The 19,415-nt window shown below is 36.8% G+C and overlaps 1 protein-coding gene across 4 annotated transcripts in view; it reads right to left on the reverse strand.

Annotated features, from left to right (window-relative positions):
• DNTT (DNA nucleotidylexotransferase) overlaps nucleotides 1-19,415 on the reverse strand; it is a 192,861-nt gene that overhangs the window by 16,412 nt on the left and 157,034 nt on the right. For all 4 annotated transcript variants that reach the window (XM_070945616.1, XM_070945615.1, XM_070945614.1 and 1 more), the window contains 2 exons: nucleotides 13,528-13,791; nucleotides 10,260-10,343 (listed from right to left, as the gene is read on the reverse strand). In XM_070945616.1, the coding sequence (XP_070801717.1) occupies nucleotides 10,260-10,343; nucleotides 13,528-13,791 (348 nt within the window). The remainder of the gene's footprint in view (nucleotides 1-10,259; nucleotides 10,344-13,527; nucleotides 13,792-19,415) is intronic.

The following is a 19,415-nucleotide window of genomic DNA, read 5'->3' on the forward strand; positions in this document are numbered from 1 at the left end:
TACCATGTTTAATTCATCAATATGTTCGCTCAAGACTGACTGCTTCTCTGTTAGCACTACATAATTTTAGCATCTGCCAAACTCCAGTCTGTAGCATTCCAGTTTTGTAAAGAACTATTAAAGATCCTTTTTTTAGGTTGGCAAGTAAAGCCACTTCTGGGTTTTTTTTGATAATAAAATGGAGTATGAAAACAAACAAATCAACACAAACATTCTCAGTTGCTAGCAAAAGATTTGACAAATTAGGATGGTTTATTAGCAGTTTTGACCAGCTTTCTGTAACTTGTTGTCTTCCAGATGTGTTGAGCTTCACCATGTATTATCTTCAGATAGAAAGCATTCATCTTGAACCTATTTGGAAGCCAGCAGGTTGAGGAAGGCTGGTCATAGCCTACATATATGGGTCTAGAACAATTCACAATGGCCAAATTGCCATGGTCAACTCACCACAGCCAACTCATCATGGCCAACTTGCCACGGCCAACTTGCCGTGGCCAACACACCCCAGAACAACTTACCATGGCGAACTCACAGGAAACTCTGTGGGAAACGTTACACTAATATTACAGAAATGATGGAATAGAATCATTAAAGAAAGGATGCCAAAGGAGGGACAAAATGAAATGTGAATGACAAAAATTTAAGTATTTTTATTTATTTAAAATAATTAAATTGAATTCTGGGAATTGGTCCACAAGCCTTAAATTTGCCAAGGTTAGATATCCCTGCTGTTGATGGAACCCAGAGAATGTATCTCCTGTCAGACCTGATGTGGACCATCTTTAGAAATGCACTCCTTCCAATATCCTGGGTTCATTCCATAAAAGGTTCTATAAGTGACAACCAGCACTTTGAATTGCACCTGGAAACCTACTGAGTGCCACTACAACTTACAAAGCAAAGATGTAACCTGGGCATACTGGAGCACACCTATCATTGGTTGTGTGTCCACATTTCAGGACTATTTGCCATGTCCAGGTGTTCATATAGAGCACATTACAGTAATCCAATCAGGAGGAGATCAAAGCATGACTGACTGTGTGCAGTGCTGCCTGATCTAGGAAAGGGTACAATTGGCATACAACTTGAAGTTGTGTAAAGTCTCCTGGCCATAGCTGCCATTTGCTCCTTGAGCAAGAGATATGAATCCACAAGAACCCCCAAATTGTGCACCAGATCTGTCTAAGACAGGGTAAGCCGTTTAGACTTAAGGATAGAAAATCACTGGGTCCAGGGAGCCCCCCAAAGCCAGAACCATTCTCTCTTGTTAGGGTTGCGTTGAAGGCAGTCCTTCACCATGGAGACCCCATAGCCTTCAAACCCAGGACAGGGTCTCCCCAGCATTGTTGGCTGGCCTGGAGCAGAGATTTATAGCTTAGCATTATCAACATACTGATGATAACTCACCCCCTGCTGGAAATTTTATATGGAATTTTTTTTTTTTTTTTTGCTGAAAGATGAAAGAACCGAAATGATGATTTATGGATTTGAAGATTCAGAAAGACATGGATTATATGAGGAGCTGAAGGGACTTGTATAACATTGAAGAAGGAGGAGGGACAGTAAGATTCTACCGTAACCATCTATTAAAAGAAGATCAGAAGTCATTCATGTATTTTTTAATTTTAATTTTTTCTCTCTCTCACTTGCATGCTCTTATTTCTCTCTTTTCTTTTTTTCTCTTCATTCTATGAAAAATGATCTTAATAAAATGTAACTTTTTAAAAAGGATATCTCACCCCATGCTGTTGAATGACCTTCCCCAGAAGTTTCATACAGATGTAAATAGGAGTGGGGAGAACAATGAGCTCTGAGATACCCCACAAGGAAGTGGGCATGAGATCAATGCTCACCCCACCTTACCCCACATATTTGTGGAAGGAGGAGAATCACCATAGAACTGTCTCCAACTCCTGACACTTGTAACTTGTCCAGAAGTATACCAAGAAGATAGAATGGAAAACTGCTGAAAAGTCAAGATATTTGTCCATCAGGGATAATCCAGAATCACAGTGTTATTTCAGCCTTGTGCCCAGATATGAAACTCATGCTTCACCTAAAGTTAGTACATTGCCCTAACATTAATACTGAAACATGATGAAAATTTAGAAGTTGCCTCTCATGATACACAAGGACCTGCAGAAAGCTGGTTATCCATCTAATTTGCGCAATCACCTGAAGTTATCCCAAAGGTGCTTTTTCAAAAGGCAATTGGATTTTTTCCTTGAAGACGCTTTGCTTCTCATCCAAGAAGCTTCATCGGTTCTGTTCAGTTCTCTTCAGAAATGAAGAAGCTTCTTGGACAAGAAGCAAAACATCTTTAAGGAAAAATAAAGTCCAGTTGCTTTTTGAAAAAACACCTTTGGGATAATCATGACCTGCATGACTGAGAATCTCCATGGACAATCCTCCCCACACCCGAGGTGTTTTTAAATAGTATCAGCACAGCCCATAATGGCCTGCCTCTGTTCATATAGATAGATGCAGTATATTGAAACCAATTTCTGCAGCACAATCCAAAGCCTAGAATTCAATGACACTTTAAAACCAGTTTGCATAGCAACAATTGAAAATTTGGGGTCGGGAGGTTTGAATGCCAGACATGTCTTTAAATGATATGCATAGCAACCATGACAAGTATGTACATTGCTTTAGCAACTTGCATCACTAAGCTAGTGGAAAGGGAGTAACTTTTGTTACTACTTAGTAAACTCTGTTACTAAGTAAGGTTCATCCTGGGACCCTTCCCAATTGATCAGCTTTCTATAGCAGGCATCCTCAAACTATGGCCCGCGGGCCGGATACAGCCCGCCAATGCAAAGTATCTGGCCCACAGAGTGGTGGGATTAAGCCCCGCCCCTCACCATGGGCCTTATCTTCCAGCGAGCCAGCTGGACGGCCAGCTGAGGGCCAGCTGAAGGGTGATCTCACTGGTGCAGCCTTGAAAAGCAGCTCTGGGCTTGTAAAGTACTGCTTTAAATTAAAAGTCTCTAGAAAACAATTTAAACAGGAGCTTAGGAAGGAGAAAGACAAAAAAATGGACTGTTAAATTGGCCACTCCAGTCACATGACCACCTAGCCACATCCACCCAGCCAGTTAGGTTCCCCCAACAGTCTGAGAGACTGTGAATCAGCCCCCTGTTTAAAAAGTTTGAGGACCCCTGTTCTATAGCATTCATGTCAATAGTTTTCCTTCTCAGCATACTTTTTACAATCTGTCTTGCTGCAATACTTCAATACCTTATATGCAGTGCATAAGGCATTGTGTCTTATCTGCCTTATTGTTAATTCCAATAGCCAATGTTCTGACCCAGCCTTAGCAAGTAATGATAAGCTGTTTACTCATGAGTAAATACAAACCCCTTTTCAAACAGGGCAGGAACAATCTTATTCACGTGGATAAACAAAAATCAAACATAATTATTTCCAACAGACCTGGGCAAGAAATCTGAATTGCTTCCTGCATCTTAAAAGCGAACGGTTGCTAAGACAACTGGCCACTCACAAACCCCTACTAGTTATTTCCCAGCCAGGGAGGGGTTAGCATCCACGTCGGCTTTTCCTGGAGAGCCAACTGTTTGTTTTCCTTTGCTCTCCTCTCCTTTCCTCTCTGCACATATGCACATCTGGGATGGGCCCAGTGGTGGGATTCAAATAATTTAACAACCGGTTCTCTGCCCTAATGATTTCTTCCAACAACCAGTTCACCAAACTGCTCAGAAAGTTAACAACCGGTTCTCTTGAAGTGGTGCGAACTGGCTGAATCCCACTACTGGATGGGCCCCATCTGTTCCTCTCCCTCACTCAGCTCAGGCCCCGAAGACAGCTGCCTCTCCACCTGGGGGAAGATGGCAGGCCCCAGCTCTGCCTCTGCCTCTGATGCTGTTTCCTTATCAGAGCCTTCCAAAGGCTCTGAAGATGGCCCAGGCTCTCCCTCCACCTCCTCCTCCTCAGACTCTGCAGCTAGCTCTGCTGGCAGCTGACGGGCCACAATAGCCAATCATAAATAGAGATCATTGCATGTTTAGTTAATGAAGGCAGTTTTAGCCATTAGATCTTTTTCCAAATCAAGATAAGGGATGAGGCCAGGTGAGACCAGGTGAGACCAGGACAAAGAAATGCTTGACACCAAGACAAAGATTACATTTGAATTAATTTAAATGTATATATTCTTAAAGGAATTAAAACCACCAGGACTTGCAAGTTGGACTTACAGAGTTTCCTTTGCTAATATAATTGTACCCTAGACTTTTTTTTTCATTAAAATTGTAATCTATTGTCAATTTTTTAAAAAGCGGCCTTGAACCCAGATGTGAACCTGAAATCATAGTTTTGCAGTCCTGTTCTAGAGGGGACCAGTCTTAATCTAGCACACAGGGTTTAAGCCTTTACCAGCTTAATTTGGTGTGTGTGAGAGAGATGTAAACAAATAATTGTCTCTTGTGTCTTTGTGTTTGTCATGAATGCACATCTCTGTGAATGCACATGAATGCACAGTTATGCAGCCTTTACTTTAAAGAAAATGCTGCAATGTAACTTAAGTGATGGGATCTGCAATTATTTCCCATGGATTAATGATCTTTCATTTATTCAGCAAACAGCAAACATATGCCCATTGCACTATAAGATCCTCCTATATAAAAAGAAACACTTAAATATTCAATAAGATTACTTCTTTAGTTTCAGGAACTTTGCTCTCGTTTCTCAACTAAATGAGGAAAAGCAGAGGTGATATGAAAGCACACAAGTGATAATTAAAAAGAAGCTAGCTTCACATTTGCCAGAAATCTTTTGATTAAAGGTAGATTCTGAAGCAAGCTATTCTCCACTGATGGGTTTTGAGAACAGCACCAGGATCTAAGACTGAATTGGGTTGTGGTTGATCCCAACTGGTTTTAAATATAATGTTGGCCATAGAGTAATTTCTGACATAATGATGCCCTGTCCTTAGTGCTGTACTGTGACATATTATTATAAATATTTAGGATTGGCATATGGAAGGTTGCTTGCAAATGACAGGGCAAAAGCACATACACTCACATCCTTACCCCAATCAAGAGTCAGCTTTAAGATGGCCAAGGCAATCCTAAATTGCAGTAATAGAGGGATAGAATCAAGATCACATGAAGTACTAGTACCACTTTATAAAGCCTTAGTAAGACCACACTTAAAAAACTGCATTCAGTTAAAATGTCCTATAAGTGGCACCTACCACCGGCGAGGCTAGCAAAAATGTTTAAAAATATGTCTACCAAATGTTGGAAATGTGATCAAAAACCAGGCACATATTATCACCTATGGTGGATGTTCCCAAAAGCAAAAAAATATTGGACGAAAGTGCAAACTTGGTTAGAAAAAAATGTTAAGACAGCATATAGATTATAAACCATATTTAGTTTTGTTAGGCATAATACTAGAAAAATATGATAAAGGATATGTATATTTCATATTACATATTTTAACAGCAGCAAGAATTGTATTTGCACAACATTGGAAAAGTGAGGAAACACCTATGGAAGAAGATATAATTAAAAAAATATTGGACTGTGCAGAAATAGACAGATTAACAATGAAGATAAAAGAAAAAGAAGGCACAGAATATTTTCAACCTTGGGACTTGTTTTATCAATGGTTGGATAAAAGAGGTAGAAATTAGGAACTTAATAAGTATTACTATGTAAACAAATTGACCCAGACAGTACGCTGTCCATTAAGCACATATTGTATGTAAAGAGAAAATAATATATATTATTTGAGGGCTGTTCATAAAACATATGAAGAATGGTTGCAGGAACCGGATATTTCTTGTTTAGTAAGAAGGACTAGGTGTAACATGTTAGCACTGTTCCAATATTTGAAGGCTGCCACAAAGAAGAGGCGGTCACCCTTTTCTCCAAAGCACCAGAAGGCAGGACAAGAAACATTGGATGGAAACTAACAAAGGAAAGAAGCAACCTAGAACTAAGGAGAAATTTCCTAACAGTGAGAACAATTAACCAGTGGAATGGCTTGACTTCAGAAGTAGCCGGTGCTCCATCACTGGAAACTTATAAGAAGAGATTGAACAGCTACTTGTCTGAAATGGTATAGAAGCTCCTGCTTGAGCAGGGGGTTGGAGTAGAAGGCCTCCAAGATCCCTTCCAACTCTGCTATTCTGTTATCTGTTATGGGAAATATTTGGCAGCATCTATAACTATTATCTCAAATCTAACATCAAGTTAGTAGGCCTTATTTAAGTGAAATGGATGCAGTATTTTTTCTATTTTGGATTACAGAGAGCTAAAGCCAAAAATCTACTAAAGTGTCTTTGGCATTGCATGGCAAATGAATGTGGGTGCTATAGCCAACTTTCAGTGGTGAGTTCTAATTCAGAAACCTTTTAGTACCTGTGCACTATTTCTTGCTTGCCTAACACACTGCAAAGCCTCTTCTATGATTTGTACCTTTCCCTCAGCAGTAAGAGATGAGGAGGACCACCTCACTCTCTGAGAGATGCTCTCCTTGTGCTCAGAATGAACTTGAAACCTTTTTGCATGCATTTTTTTCACTGCCCTTTCTACACAGCAGGTATATCCTTACTGCTTCCTAACAATAACCAAAGTTGTTATCTTTCCTCTGCACACATTGTAACCTACCATCAATAAAAAAGTTGCTAAACTTCTATTGGTAGTAATTAGCATAAAAAGGCATCATGAAAGCCATTGATGATAACACTGTGAAATGCCCTTTTTTCTTCTATCACATTGCATTTTTAACTTATTTGATTTCTATCTCATCTTATTTGATATTGTTTTATTCTACCTTATTCTGTTCTTATTCTCTTTTTCTGTCTCTCTGGTTTTTATATCCTAATTTTGGGAGTTTATATGACTATTACGCTATTTAGTTGCATTTGGTCATTACTTTTTTTTTTTTTTTGTATTATTATTTGGTTATCTTGCTGGTCAATGACTATAGCTAAATACATTTGATTTAATCTGCCTTGATTGATTGATAATTGCTGGAGATAGGCTAATTGTGCAAGTCATTTGAAGATTATCTTATACTGCATTCATGGAAATATAGCATTCTGATCATAAAATATAATAACCATACTTTATTCTGCACTAGTCTGGCCATATCTGGAGTGTTGTGTTCACTTCTTTCAAGAAAGGAGATAATCTGGAGCATGTTCACAGCAGAACATTCAGAATGGTGAGCGAACTGACATAATTCTATCAGAAATGATTAAGAGTGTTGGACAAGTTATGCTGAGATCCCAGTTGTTGAACCAGCTAATAAAAAAAAACAAAACCTTCATATTTTTTTAAGAAGAGTAAATTACATTCTTATCATGTAACATTTTGGGAATCGGTAAGAAGAGAATGGGAGAATGTTTAAAATGCCATTTTTATTCATTTTTCATTGCTTTCCGCATTTGAGGTTCTTATTTAATTCTGCTTAGTATGCTGCTAAATACCATATTTTCTTTACCCTTACTTCCCAGATAAAATCTAAAATGAAGGAATGAACTCATATGTATACATTAATAACCAATCTTTGGAAAGGTGTTTCAATGCTGACAAAGGAGATTATAATCATTACAAGGGTAGCTACGCTAGGACAGTATAGGAACAAAGTAATCTCTGCACGAAACAGCTACATTCTTCCCTCTTTCTAGATTTTAGTGGGTTTTTTTTATTTAAAAAACCCAATTTTAATCAGTTATCACTGACATGCCCAATATAATGGAATGTGTGGGAAAACAGGGAGAGAGATGCTGTCCAGGAAACAATCAGACAAGAGAGGCAGGAGCTCCCAGTGGCTTAATGGTTAGAGAAATAAACTTGGGAAGCATTTGCCATAAGGAATCCAACAGTCAAAAGTGCTGGTAGGAAATTTGTACCTTTAGATTTGCAAGATTCTGTTAATGTAGCCTTACAATAAAATAGAATTAATTCATCTTGTCATGTTTCCGGTCCGTTTACATAGAAGGACGGACACTCTATTTATTTATTTTATTTATTTTAATTTGATTTATATGCCGCCCTTCTCCGGAGACTCAGGGCAGCTTACAATGCATTAAGCAATACACAACTCTACTTGTGAATTCAGAATAAACCTTGCCTTAATTGTCTCCCATTTATTTAAAAATGCAATTGGAATTTTCCAGCCAATTACTAAACCAGCAGCACTATTAGCAAGATATCTGCCCAGCACCTTGCTGTTAAGATTGGATGGTTCACAGGCCAATGACTAAGGAACAAATCAAATTTCATACAGTATTATATCAAAAAAATAACAGAGTTGGAAGGGACCTTGGAGGTCTTCTGATCCAACTCCCTGCTCAAACAGGAGACCCTACACCATTCCAGACAAATAGCTGTCCAATCTCTTCTTAAAAGCCTACAATGATGGAACACCTAGAACTTCCAAAGACAAACCATTCCACAGGTCAATTGTTCTCACTGTTAGGAAATTTCTCCATATTTTTTGGTTGCTTCTCTCCTTGTGCAGTGAGCAATCTCCTTGCATACTTCTTAAAAGCTTCTGTAAATTTGTATTGCCCCAGGTATATGATTTTGGGAGAGCAAGCATCACTGAGCACAGTGAGAATTAACTTTTGAGCCAGGGGTTTTCAAACTTTTTCAAATGGTGAATCATCTCCTGAACTCACAAAATGGCAGCTGTGACATTTTTCATGGAAAACCATTCCTACCAGTGGTGGGTTGTTCCCAGTTCTGTCCAGTTCTACAGAACCAGTAGTAAAATCGGTGGGAGGCTCCGCCCACCCGGCACGACATCATCATTGGTGATTGCGCATGTGCAGAAGATCCCACTGCGAACCGGTAGTAAAGGTAAGTGGAACCCACCCCTGGTTCCTACCCTTTTCAAAATACCTTAGGAAAAATGCTATGGGTGCCCCAAGATGAATTTGAATTAACTGTCTCTCCTCTCCTCTCCTCTCCTCTCCTCTCCTCTCCTCTCCTCTCCTCTTCCTTTGCCCTTAATTTCTTATGGAACCTCCATCAAGTTATTCTAGAACATGAAATTTCTACAGTACAGTTTGTTTTCAGCAATGAGGCAAGGATCATACAATTATACTTTGGTGTTCCTCAGCTTCTCAGGTGGCCTCTATTCAGATCAGCTTCGCTTCAGAAGAAAAAGTTCCCATGAGCTTCTAAAACATTCCATAGGCTTTGGACTATTACCAGAGGAATACATTTCTTTCCTTTGGATGAAGTATGCGTAAAATTATTTTTGTTTCAGCTAGGCTTTGTTTTCAAGGCTAACTGAATCTTATTTACTTTATTCCTTTGGGGGATTAAGAAACAAGGAAGATGAGAAATTAAGTCTTTTTTTTTTTTTGTACTCTCTGAGATTTTAGCTTCTATTCAAAATTTATTAATCTGAGCACTTAAGAGACAAGTTTTCCTTTCTCTCAGTCATTTAATTAAATCAAATTAAAAGCATTCTATAGGTTGATGAAGTAAATTTTAACAATGATTTTAAACACCCACATTTTACATTCTGGAGAATATAATTGGAATTTAAAATTAAATTGCTACTTTGACTTTAACTAGATATTTTTCTTTCATTAATGTTCTTTCTGAAATGTTTCTCTAAGTGATGTTTTATTTCATATGTGCAATTTTCTCTGTAATACAAAATTGTTTGAATTACTATAAGAGTTCATTTAATTACTTAATACTCACTACAGCCCTTCAAGGTTAAGTCTCATGGCCCTTGTAACAATAGGAAGCAAGTGACAGTGGCATAGTAATAAGAGAATAAAATAAAGAATAAGAGGCTAGAGGCTGGAAAAAGGAAGGGATTAGGCTCAAATCCAAATCCATTAGCTGTTTGTGTATAAATATGCAAGAAACCTGAATTTAAACAGAACTCTGGAATGTTACCTGGTGGTAGAAGCTAGTCTACCACCAGGTCAATAGTTGACAATTTCTATTTCTCAGTGGGTACATCACTTTCCAACAAGAAATCATATAAATATTGAATAATTAGGCAGGAATCTTCTCTTCTGCTAATCTTTAGAAAGGAATACAGCCTCACTTCTATATTTTAAATTTTATTTAATTTATTTTCTCTTTCTGTACAAAACTACTCATGTGAAATATTTCAAGGTAATTGCAATTTGACCTTCAATTTATTTGACAATCAGAGGTCTAATTTTTGCTTAACAGATTGGGGGATGAAAAAGGCACTGAACAGGGGAATGATTGATGAATTCAGTAATGACAGTAGAAAGGAAAAGACATTACCTTAGTTTTATCATATAAGGCATGATTATCCAACATCATTTTCTTCTCATGGGTGGCATATCTGCGCAGATCACGTTCAAATTGCTGCATGCATATAAAATATTCAGTGTTATTATAGCAAAGCCAAATTATCTATCGTCCATCTATAATCTATCTATCTATCTATCTATCTATCTATCTATCTATCTATCTATCATCTATCTATCTACCTACCCACCTACCTACCTATCTTCCTACATATCTGTCTGTCTGTCTCTGCCTATCTATCTATCTATCTATCTATCTATCTATCATCTACCAACCTATCTATCTATCTATCTATCTATCTATCTATCTATCTATCTATCCATCCATCCATCTACTTTGTTTTAATCTATTGTAACACTCATTGTTATAAACTTTTATGAATATACTGTGGATATAAATTTAGGATAAATTTAAGATAAATTGATATTGTCCTGCAATGACTTTTAAAATCCTAAAGTAAAGATGTTCCTGGGAGCTAATATTAAAGATTAGTCATGAGGAAGCCTGCTGGGTCCTCATTACTGCACACATAACCATAAGTAATGTGATATTGCGATATTACATTACACTCTTTCCTATAACGAATGTAGTCTGAAATTCTTACAAGTTTTGTAATGGATGTTCACCCAGAGCGACTCTGTTGGATGTGCGATACTATATCACATTAGCTAGTACTGTCTCCCTGATAATTATAACTTTATAAGAAGAGATGGTTGAAGTTTAATTTAAACACACAGTGGATTTCATTTGCTTCTGACTCACAGAAAGTATCTGAGTAAAGCAAAAATCTTTAGGTGTTTGCACTTTTTCATGAAACATTACAGTTTATAATACGTTTGTTGGTAGCTGCCTAGAAATTAGAAGCAACTATCAAAGAAAAAACAAAATACATACACTATTAAGGGAATCAGTGCAGCCTTCAGCAATATTCAGAAATAAATATCATTGGGTTAAATACCTCTACTCTAGAGGTAATATATAAATTACAGTTATAGTCTACACTTCCTAAATTGCATTTAACAAACTTGGCTGATTCTTTCTTGAAAGCACACTTCCCATTCTTCTGACCACTTCAGTTTTATCATTTTAGGGCAGTGTTTCCCAAACGTGGCTATTTTAAGATGCATGGACTTCAACTCCCAGAATTGCCCAGCCAGTATGCCTGGTTGAGGAATAGTATGCCTGGTTGAGGAATAGTATGCCTGGTTGAGGAATTCTGGGAGTTGAAGTCCATACATCTTCAAAGGGTCAAGTTTGGGAAACACTGTTTTAGGGAGACAGGAAGACATGAACCAAAGGTTATTTTTTAAAAAAATATTCTGCTTTCCATATTTATTCCATAAAGTCAAATTTCTATAAAATCAGAATGCAATACATTTTTAAGTCAAATGTTGTAATGAAGTCATCTATAAAATACATGAATTAATATTTGGGTTTTGCTTTGTTTATTTACATTTTCAAACCCTGAAGTTTTCTGCTTATTAAAATTATATTTATTTATTTCACATTTACTCTAGAATTTTTACACTTCTACTCCCCGTCTTTAGAAATTAGTTTAAAAAACAGAAAACAGAAAATGAAAAGACAAAAGGGTTTTCAAGCAAGTTTTCTCTTAAACATAACTGTTATTTTAAAGAAGCATGGCACTAGTTCCTGTAAGCAAGGAGAAAGGTTTTGAAATATTCAAGGAACAGATTGATGCATGACCTAATGATTCTTCATATGCTTAAAAAATTCAAATTGTAAAAAAAAAAAGTAAGGTGCCATCATAGGTAACTGGTGTCAAACTTGAATTTTCCTGTGCGCAAAATTGTTGTTTTCCTCCAGTGAATTATGTATTTATAGCTTCTCTAAAATACTGAAACTGGATTGGGAAGACCAGATAAGATTTGCAGGGTGGGTTGGGGGGACAAATAATATTTTATCATTTCTTGATGGGTCTGAAAGGTATATTAGACAGAGCAAAAGAACTGAAACAGTTGATGACCCTTACAGAGAACAAGATGGATTGCAAAAACCACGTTGTTATCCTGTCTCAAGTGTGAAAGGACACGCTATATAGGTACAATAAAGGATACTGTTTATGTTCTAGCATCAGTAGAAAGGGGTGAGCATGGAGCCCTTATAGGAATATAGAATTTAGATGGATTGGACCAGAACATCTTAAAGTCATCCCATGTTGTTACCAGATGCTGCATTCGGCTGTAAAGATCACAGCATGATTTATATTGCATTCTGGATAATTTCTATGTTACAATTCTGGGAGACTATAACCTATAACCCTGACTACAGTATTTCAGGACATACTTCTGAAATCTTGTGGCTGGGACCACAGTAATCACTATAGTTGTGCAGGCCAATAAAAGATACTTCATTGCATCAATCAAAAAAAAAAGCTTTGTTTCCTTGTTTAAAGTAGGTATTTTTCCACAACAGTTTATAAAACTCAATTGGTAACCTATACTATTTCAGTAAGTATTTTTCCACCTATTCAGGACATAAAGTAGCACTGGACCCTTCAGAAAAGAAACAAGGAAAAAATTAATATATGTTGTGGCCCATACGCGGCCTGTGCAGTTAGTAGCTGATTCCGACAGCAAGGAGGCTGGTGTGGTGCTGTGCCAGCAGCCTGTACAGCTGGCACTCGAGTCGGACAATGAGGAGGCTGGAGAAGATGTGGTGCCAGAGGAAGGGATTCAGCCAGGGCCTTCAGAAGCTCCAGAAGCTCCCTTAAGTGAAGAGGACAAAGAGGAGGAGCCTCTTCTCGATGCACGGGCACGCAGAGCTGCCAAAAGGCAGGAGTGGCTTCTCAGGAGGAGGTCTCCTCGAGAGTAAGGCTTGGGGCTAATTGGCCACTCCCTTAGCCTATTTAAGGAGGAACGCCGACTGAAGCACTTTGCAGGGAACAACTTAGTTCACATACCTTCATGTCTTGTCTTGCTTATCTTATCAGCTTCCTGCAAATTGTTTCTGGGCATTCTGCCAACCACAGTAAACTTTCAGTATTATTCTTTGAATTCTTGGTGGCTGTTAATGCAGTTAATTAACAGCCGTTGTTGTAAAAAACTGGTTTATTTAGTAAACTAAGGTTTGAACAGACTTTGTGTGTGCTGTGTTCTTTGGGGTCCGTAGCTGGGGCAGAACAATATACAAGCCAAAGAAATGAACACTTTTTTTCAGATGAAATTATTTTATACAAGCTAGGATAGAAATATAAACAGGAGAAAAAGAAGTTATTTACCCTAGATCCAGTCCAACCTAAGAGAGCAAATGCATAATGTTGAAAAGGAGTAACAACCAGATCCACACGAATTGCTTTCCAGTCTTTTGTTTCTTCTTCAGCAAAAACTTTTGATTGGACGGCACTTCCTTCGTTCACTCTTTCCTTATGGACTTTTAAAATTGCAAAGCACTTCTGAAAATGATCTAAAGCATCGACTTTTCTGCTTGGCAACTTTGTACTTTCAAACGTTGATTCGATAAGATCATAATATAAGAGCAATTCCTAGAAGAAAACACATTCAATGTATTGTTATGATGACAGCCAATGTGAGGTAATTGTTGTGTTTACATTAAGTTGTCCTCAACATGAAGGTACATTAAGTGACTTTGGATCAGGTACTCAATCTTAGCCCTTGCCTCCTAGGACTGTAATTGTGTGGAAATATTAGAAGAGGACATGGTATTCCAGCTTGCCATAAGCACCTGGAGTCAAGGTAGAATACCAATAAATATATTAATAAAATAAAATATTTATTATGTTATAATTATATGTTGTTACTTTAATTATTTAACCCATACGTCTCAGAGTATATATGCCACAGCAACAATGTGAATTGAAACAATCATTTGCAAAGAATCTTAAGACTAATTCATATACATTTGGGTGGTTTGGATTTAACAGAATTTCAAAAATATGTATTGCAAAAAATCTTACTAATTGGGCAAAAGAAAACGTTCCTATAACATTGTCAGCATTCCCTAAATAAGTATGAAGTTGGCAACAAAAGTATCACATTGCTTTCCATTTGGTTCTTTCTAATGGAGGCTTTTGACCGTCATGTGATTTATGAACAGCACCTCTGCACTATCATTCTAAGGAATGGAGTTTTAATAACTTGCGAGATTATAACTATGCTAAAATAGTTTTTCAGAAATTATTCATGTATCATGTATGTTTTGATGGGTAGAAGATTTCTACTTGAGCAAATATGAAAACGTCTTCACAGTGCTAAGTGATCACATTCCAGATCAAACATTAAAATCATAAAAGACCACACCTTTTGATGTAGCAGTCAAGAAAATACAGAATTTTCTACATCATGTTGTAGAGTTTTCAAGACGAAAAATGAAGTCCACAGTTTACCATCAAAGTTACACAGCACATTATAGGATTATAAGTAGGACATCCTGGAGTTTTAAGCCCTTAATAGCAAAGATTATTTATGTAAAAAAAAGTGGAAAGGAAAGTTACTATATATTTAATAGCTAAGATTCATATTACTCCCACATATCATAATTCAAAAAGCAACTGTATATTTTTCTAATACCTGAGCCAAAGCTTCTCTCCATGTTTTTCATATTTAAAATTTAGAAGAAACAATACAGCTTGCCAAATATCAGTAGGTTGGCAATCACCACTATTTTGTTACAGTATGCCTACAAAGTTTGCATTCTATAAATACTTATAGCTTTCGGTATAGACGTTGTCAAACTTAGACAGGGGACATTAATTAAAAATTAATGCTTGTCTTCTGTTCCAGTGGAACTTCCTGGGTATGTGTCAATATGCTGCACATACTGTTTAGTTGCTAGATTGCAGGCAACAGTGTGTTGGCTTGAAAGGAGAGTCTAGGTTACAGATTCTAACATGCATAGAATAGCAGCAACATATTTGGGGGCAAAATTTGGGCTTCTTTTTTTCTTAAGCCTAATTCTTTTATGGCAAAAGACAGTAATTGTCTTTACCAAAAGCAAGCAACTGCTGAATGTGGAATGAGCATACTTATAACTAGTAACCTTGTCTACTTTTTCATTGTATTGAAAAGTGTTATGCGACAGAGTTGATTAACCAAATCCATGATGGGTAATAGGCCAATATTATGGATCGGCTGGTGATAACCAACTAGGAATATAAGAGAAGATACAAATTAACAAAAGAAAGGAGATCAGCTTCTTTATTTGTTTGTAGGAGAAAGGGAAAGAGGAAAGGAGAAAGGGAAACCATGTGAGAAATCTGAATAAAGGCAGCCTTATTTGTGGGGTGCATTTGATGATAAAAATTGAAAAAACAATTGCTACCAACCTGCCTTCCATTGAGAACCTGTATATTGTATGAGTCAAAAAGAGGGCTGTGAAAATATTTACAGACCCCTCGCATCCTGGACATAAACTGTTTCAACTCCTACCCTAAAAACGATGCTATAGATAGAGCATCACAGAACATATGCACACCAGAACAACTAGACACAAGAACAGTTTTTTCCCCAAATGCCATCACTCTGCTAAACAAATAATTCCTTCAACACTGTCAAACTATTTACTAAGTCTGCACTACTATTAATCTTCTCATCGTTCCCACCACCCATCTCCTTCCACTTATGACTGTATGACTGTAACTTTGTTGCTTGTATCCTTACGATTTATATTGATATTGTTTCCTGATTGCTTATTTGTACCCTATGACTATCATTAAGTGTTGTACCTTATGATTCTTGACAAATGTATCTTTTCTTTTTATGTACATCGAGAACGTATGCACCAAGACAAATTCCTTGTGTGTCCAATCACTTGGCCAATAAAATTCTATTCTATTCTATTCTATTCTATTCTATTCTATTCTATTCTATTCTATTCTATTCTATTCTATTCTATTCTATTCTATTCTATTCTATTCTATTCAATATGGATGTGGATGTGAAGTTTTGATTATAAATGAAAGAACCAAAGCATATGTCAAAGTATGAGTCGTGGCAACATGTACAGGTAGTCCTCAACTTACAATGTGTCCAAAATTTCTGTTCCTAAGTGACACAGTTGTTAAGTGAGTTTTGCCCTATTTTATGACCTTTCTTGCCAAAGTTAGGAATCACTGCAGCTGTTAAGTTAGTAACAGCTGTTACTGCAGCTGTTAAATTGTTAAGTTGGTGGCTCAGCAGACTGATACCATTGTGATTAACACCAGCTGTCTGCAATTACTGTAAATTCGAATCTCACCAGGCTCAAGGTTGACTCAGCCTTCCATCCTTTCTAAAGTAGGTAAATTGAGGACCCAGTTTGTGGGGGCAATAAGCTGACTTTGTATAAATATACAAAAGTATGACGGCTATTGCTTAACGCATTGTAAGCATATAAATCAAATTTTTAAAAAAACACGGTTATTAAGTGAATCCGGCTTCCCCCATTCACTTTGCTTGTCAGAAGGTTGGAAAAGATGATCACATGACCCTGGCACACTGCAACCGTCATAAAATGAGTCAATTACCAAGTATCTGAATTTTGATGATGTGACCATGGGGGTGCTGCAGTGATTGCAAGTGTGAAAGATGGTTTTTCAGTGCCATTTTAACTTCGAATAGTCTCTAAATGAACTGTTGTAAATTGAGGACTGCCTGTATTAAGAAAGACAGAATTCATAGGCTGACACTGGTTACATGTTTTACTCTAATGAATGGTTCTAATGAAAAATCGGGGGTGAGTTTTGCAGAAAATGGTGCAACATTCTGAATGAATGAGATCCGGGGAAAAGATTATTTTGCGGGCTGACGGAAATGCATGAGTTGGAACTAGATGAAAAAGAACAGAAAAATTGACAGGGCTTTCAGAGCCCCAAGAATGAATGAGAATGGTGATTTTTTTAAAAAATGACTGCTTGTTTTACGGCATAGTTTAAGCATAAATCTATTCATATATTTACCAAAAAAAAAAAACCTACCCTGAATTGAATATAAAGCATGATTGATTTAAGAATTTAGGGTAAAGGACTGAGAGAATTAATGAAGGATTACAAAGGTGATGAGATATTCTGAATCTGGGACAGATCATTTTTGGTAGTGTCAAGAATGAGACTTGGAGAAAAAGTTTACATGGAAGAACATGAAAGAAATGAACAAAAACAGAGTGAATGCTGAACAATTGAAAAAAAAGGGAAAAATGCAGATATGGTATGAAAAAGTGGTAGGTGGTAGGTTAATGTTCCAATAGAATGAAGGGAAGATGTGCATTCTATTATGCACAGAATAGGGTGGAAAATAAGTGTGTGGAATTACACCAATGTGAAATTTGAAAAAGAATGCTTGGCAGACTGATAGTTGGAGGGTGAATGAAAGATGGGTGTAAATGAGGAGGGGAAAAATCACATAAAAGAAGGACTTCTGAAAAAAAAATGAAGATCAAAGAACAATATTGTGCAGTGTGTATATAAAGAAGATAATTGCAAAGAATGTAGTCAGAGAAGAGCAAGGAACTGTTAAAATTAAAAGAGACAGAGAAAGTGCAGAGCAATGTCAATGAAAAGCAAGGGAGGAGAGAAAGAAATATTTTGGAAGTGGATGAAGAGAGACAAGCAAGGAGCCTCTAGCAGAATGAGTAAAATAAAAAAATAAAAAGGATGAAATGATTTGGGATGAAATTGAAGCAAGAGGACGCTAGAAGGACTATTTTAGAGATTTGTATGAGAATGCTCATGATGTGTGGAGGAATGAAACAGAAATGAATGCTATAAATCTTAGTGTCCAAGAAAAAAAATTATGAAAATAAAGTCATAAAAGCCTCAAGAATGTTGAAAAATGATAGGGCTCCAGGTTTAGAAAAAATAATTGGAGAAATAGTTAAAAAAATGGATACATTTTGCTTATGGAGTGGCTGTGCAATTTGTTTAATGTACCTCTGAAGGCTGCATCTGTGCCTGATAATTTTTCCCCCATGGAAAAAGAACTGCAGGGAACTAATCCAGGCAGTTGCCTGGAGTCAACATCGACTCAAAGATACATAAAAACAAGATATATATATATATATATATATATATATATATATATATATATATATATATATATATATATATAACTAATTCCTCTCACTCGTATATACAGTGTGTGTGCATGTGTATACACATACACACCCACGCCCACACACATATACACATACACATACATACACATACATACATATATACATTCAAATATATGCATACATATACATTTAACACACACACACTGAATATATGAGTGAGAGGAATTAGTTTGTTAAGTGTGCCTGAGAAGGTCAAGGCAGAATTCTGATTGAAAGGCTACAGAAGGTGACAATGTGCAAAATTTGGAAGTGCAGACTAGTTTTCTGAGACACAGAAAATTTGCAAGCCAGATTTTTGCTCTTCAACAGACCATTGAGAAAGAAATGGATGTGAGAATCACGGACTTGTGAAGTTGGAAGAGACTACGTTTTGAATATAGATAATTTGCATTGTTGGATGAGAGATTCAGTGATTTGTTGCAAATATTAGATAGGCGGTACACTGTGACTTGGAATATGAATTTGAAGGTTGATGCATCAAAAGTCAAGGTGGTTGTATATTTGACAGGAAAAAGTTATATTCAGATGGTGAAAAACAAGAGGAGTCGATGGTTTTGTATATTTTACTAAAATATTTATTAAAATGGAAACCGGGATGGAAAAATCATTAAAATGTAAAAATGGATGGTAAATGTGATTAAAAAAGAGAATCGGTGGTAGGTGATTGGTTGTACAGTATGAGCGTTTATCAAAATAAATGAAAATGCATGGGTGGAAAAATGTCATTCTGCTTACTGTTATATAGAAACGTTGGGTGGATAAGTCAAGAGAAACATAAAAGTCAGTTGTGCACAATGAGAAATGATACTTATGAAGAGGAGGTGATAAAAGAAGCAGAGACAGGGTCCAGAATGATTGGATGCTGAATGTATGTGGATTGATTACAACGATAAGTGATTCAGGACAAAAGAAGTTACTTGAATGAAGATCAAGTCATAGACCCAGTTTATGAAGGAAGAATAAATGTGTTTAGGATGTTGGAAAAATACTATAGGTAATTTCCAGTGTAATTTGAAACCAGTGCAGTTCCAGACAATCACTATGTTCAGATCAGAGCGA

This window comes from Pituophis catenifer, unplaced genomic scaffold, assembly GCF_029215685.1.
Source record: "Pituophis catenifer annectens isolate HBS135680 unplaced genomic scaffold, rPitCat1.0.hap2 SCAF_6, whole genome shotgun sequence".
Lineage (NCBI taxonomy): Eukaryota > Metazoa > Chordata > Lepidosauria > Squamata > Colubridae > Pituophis > Pituophis catenifer.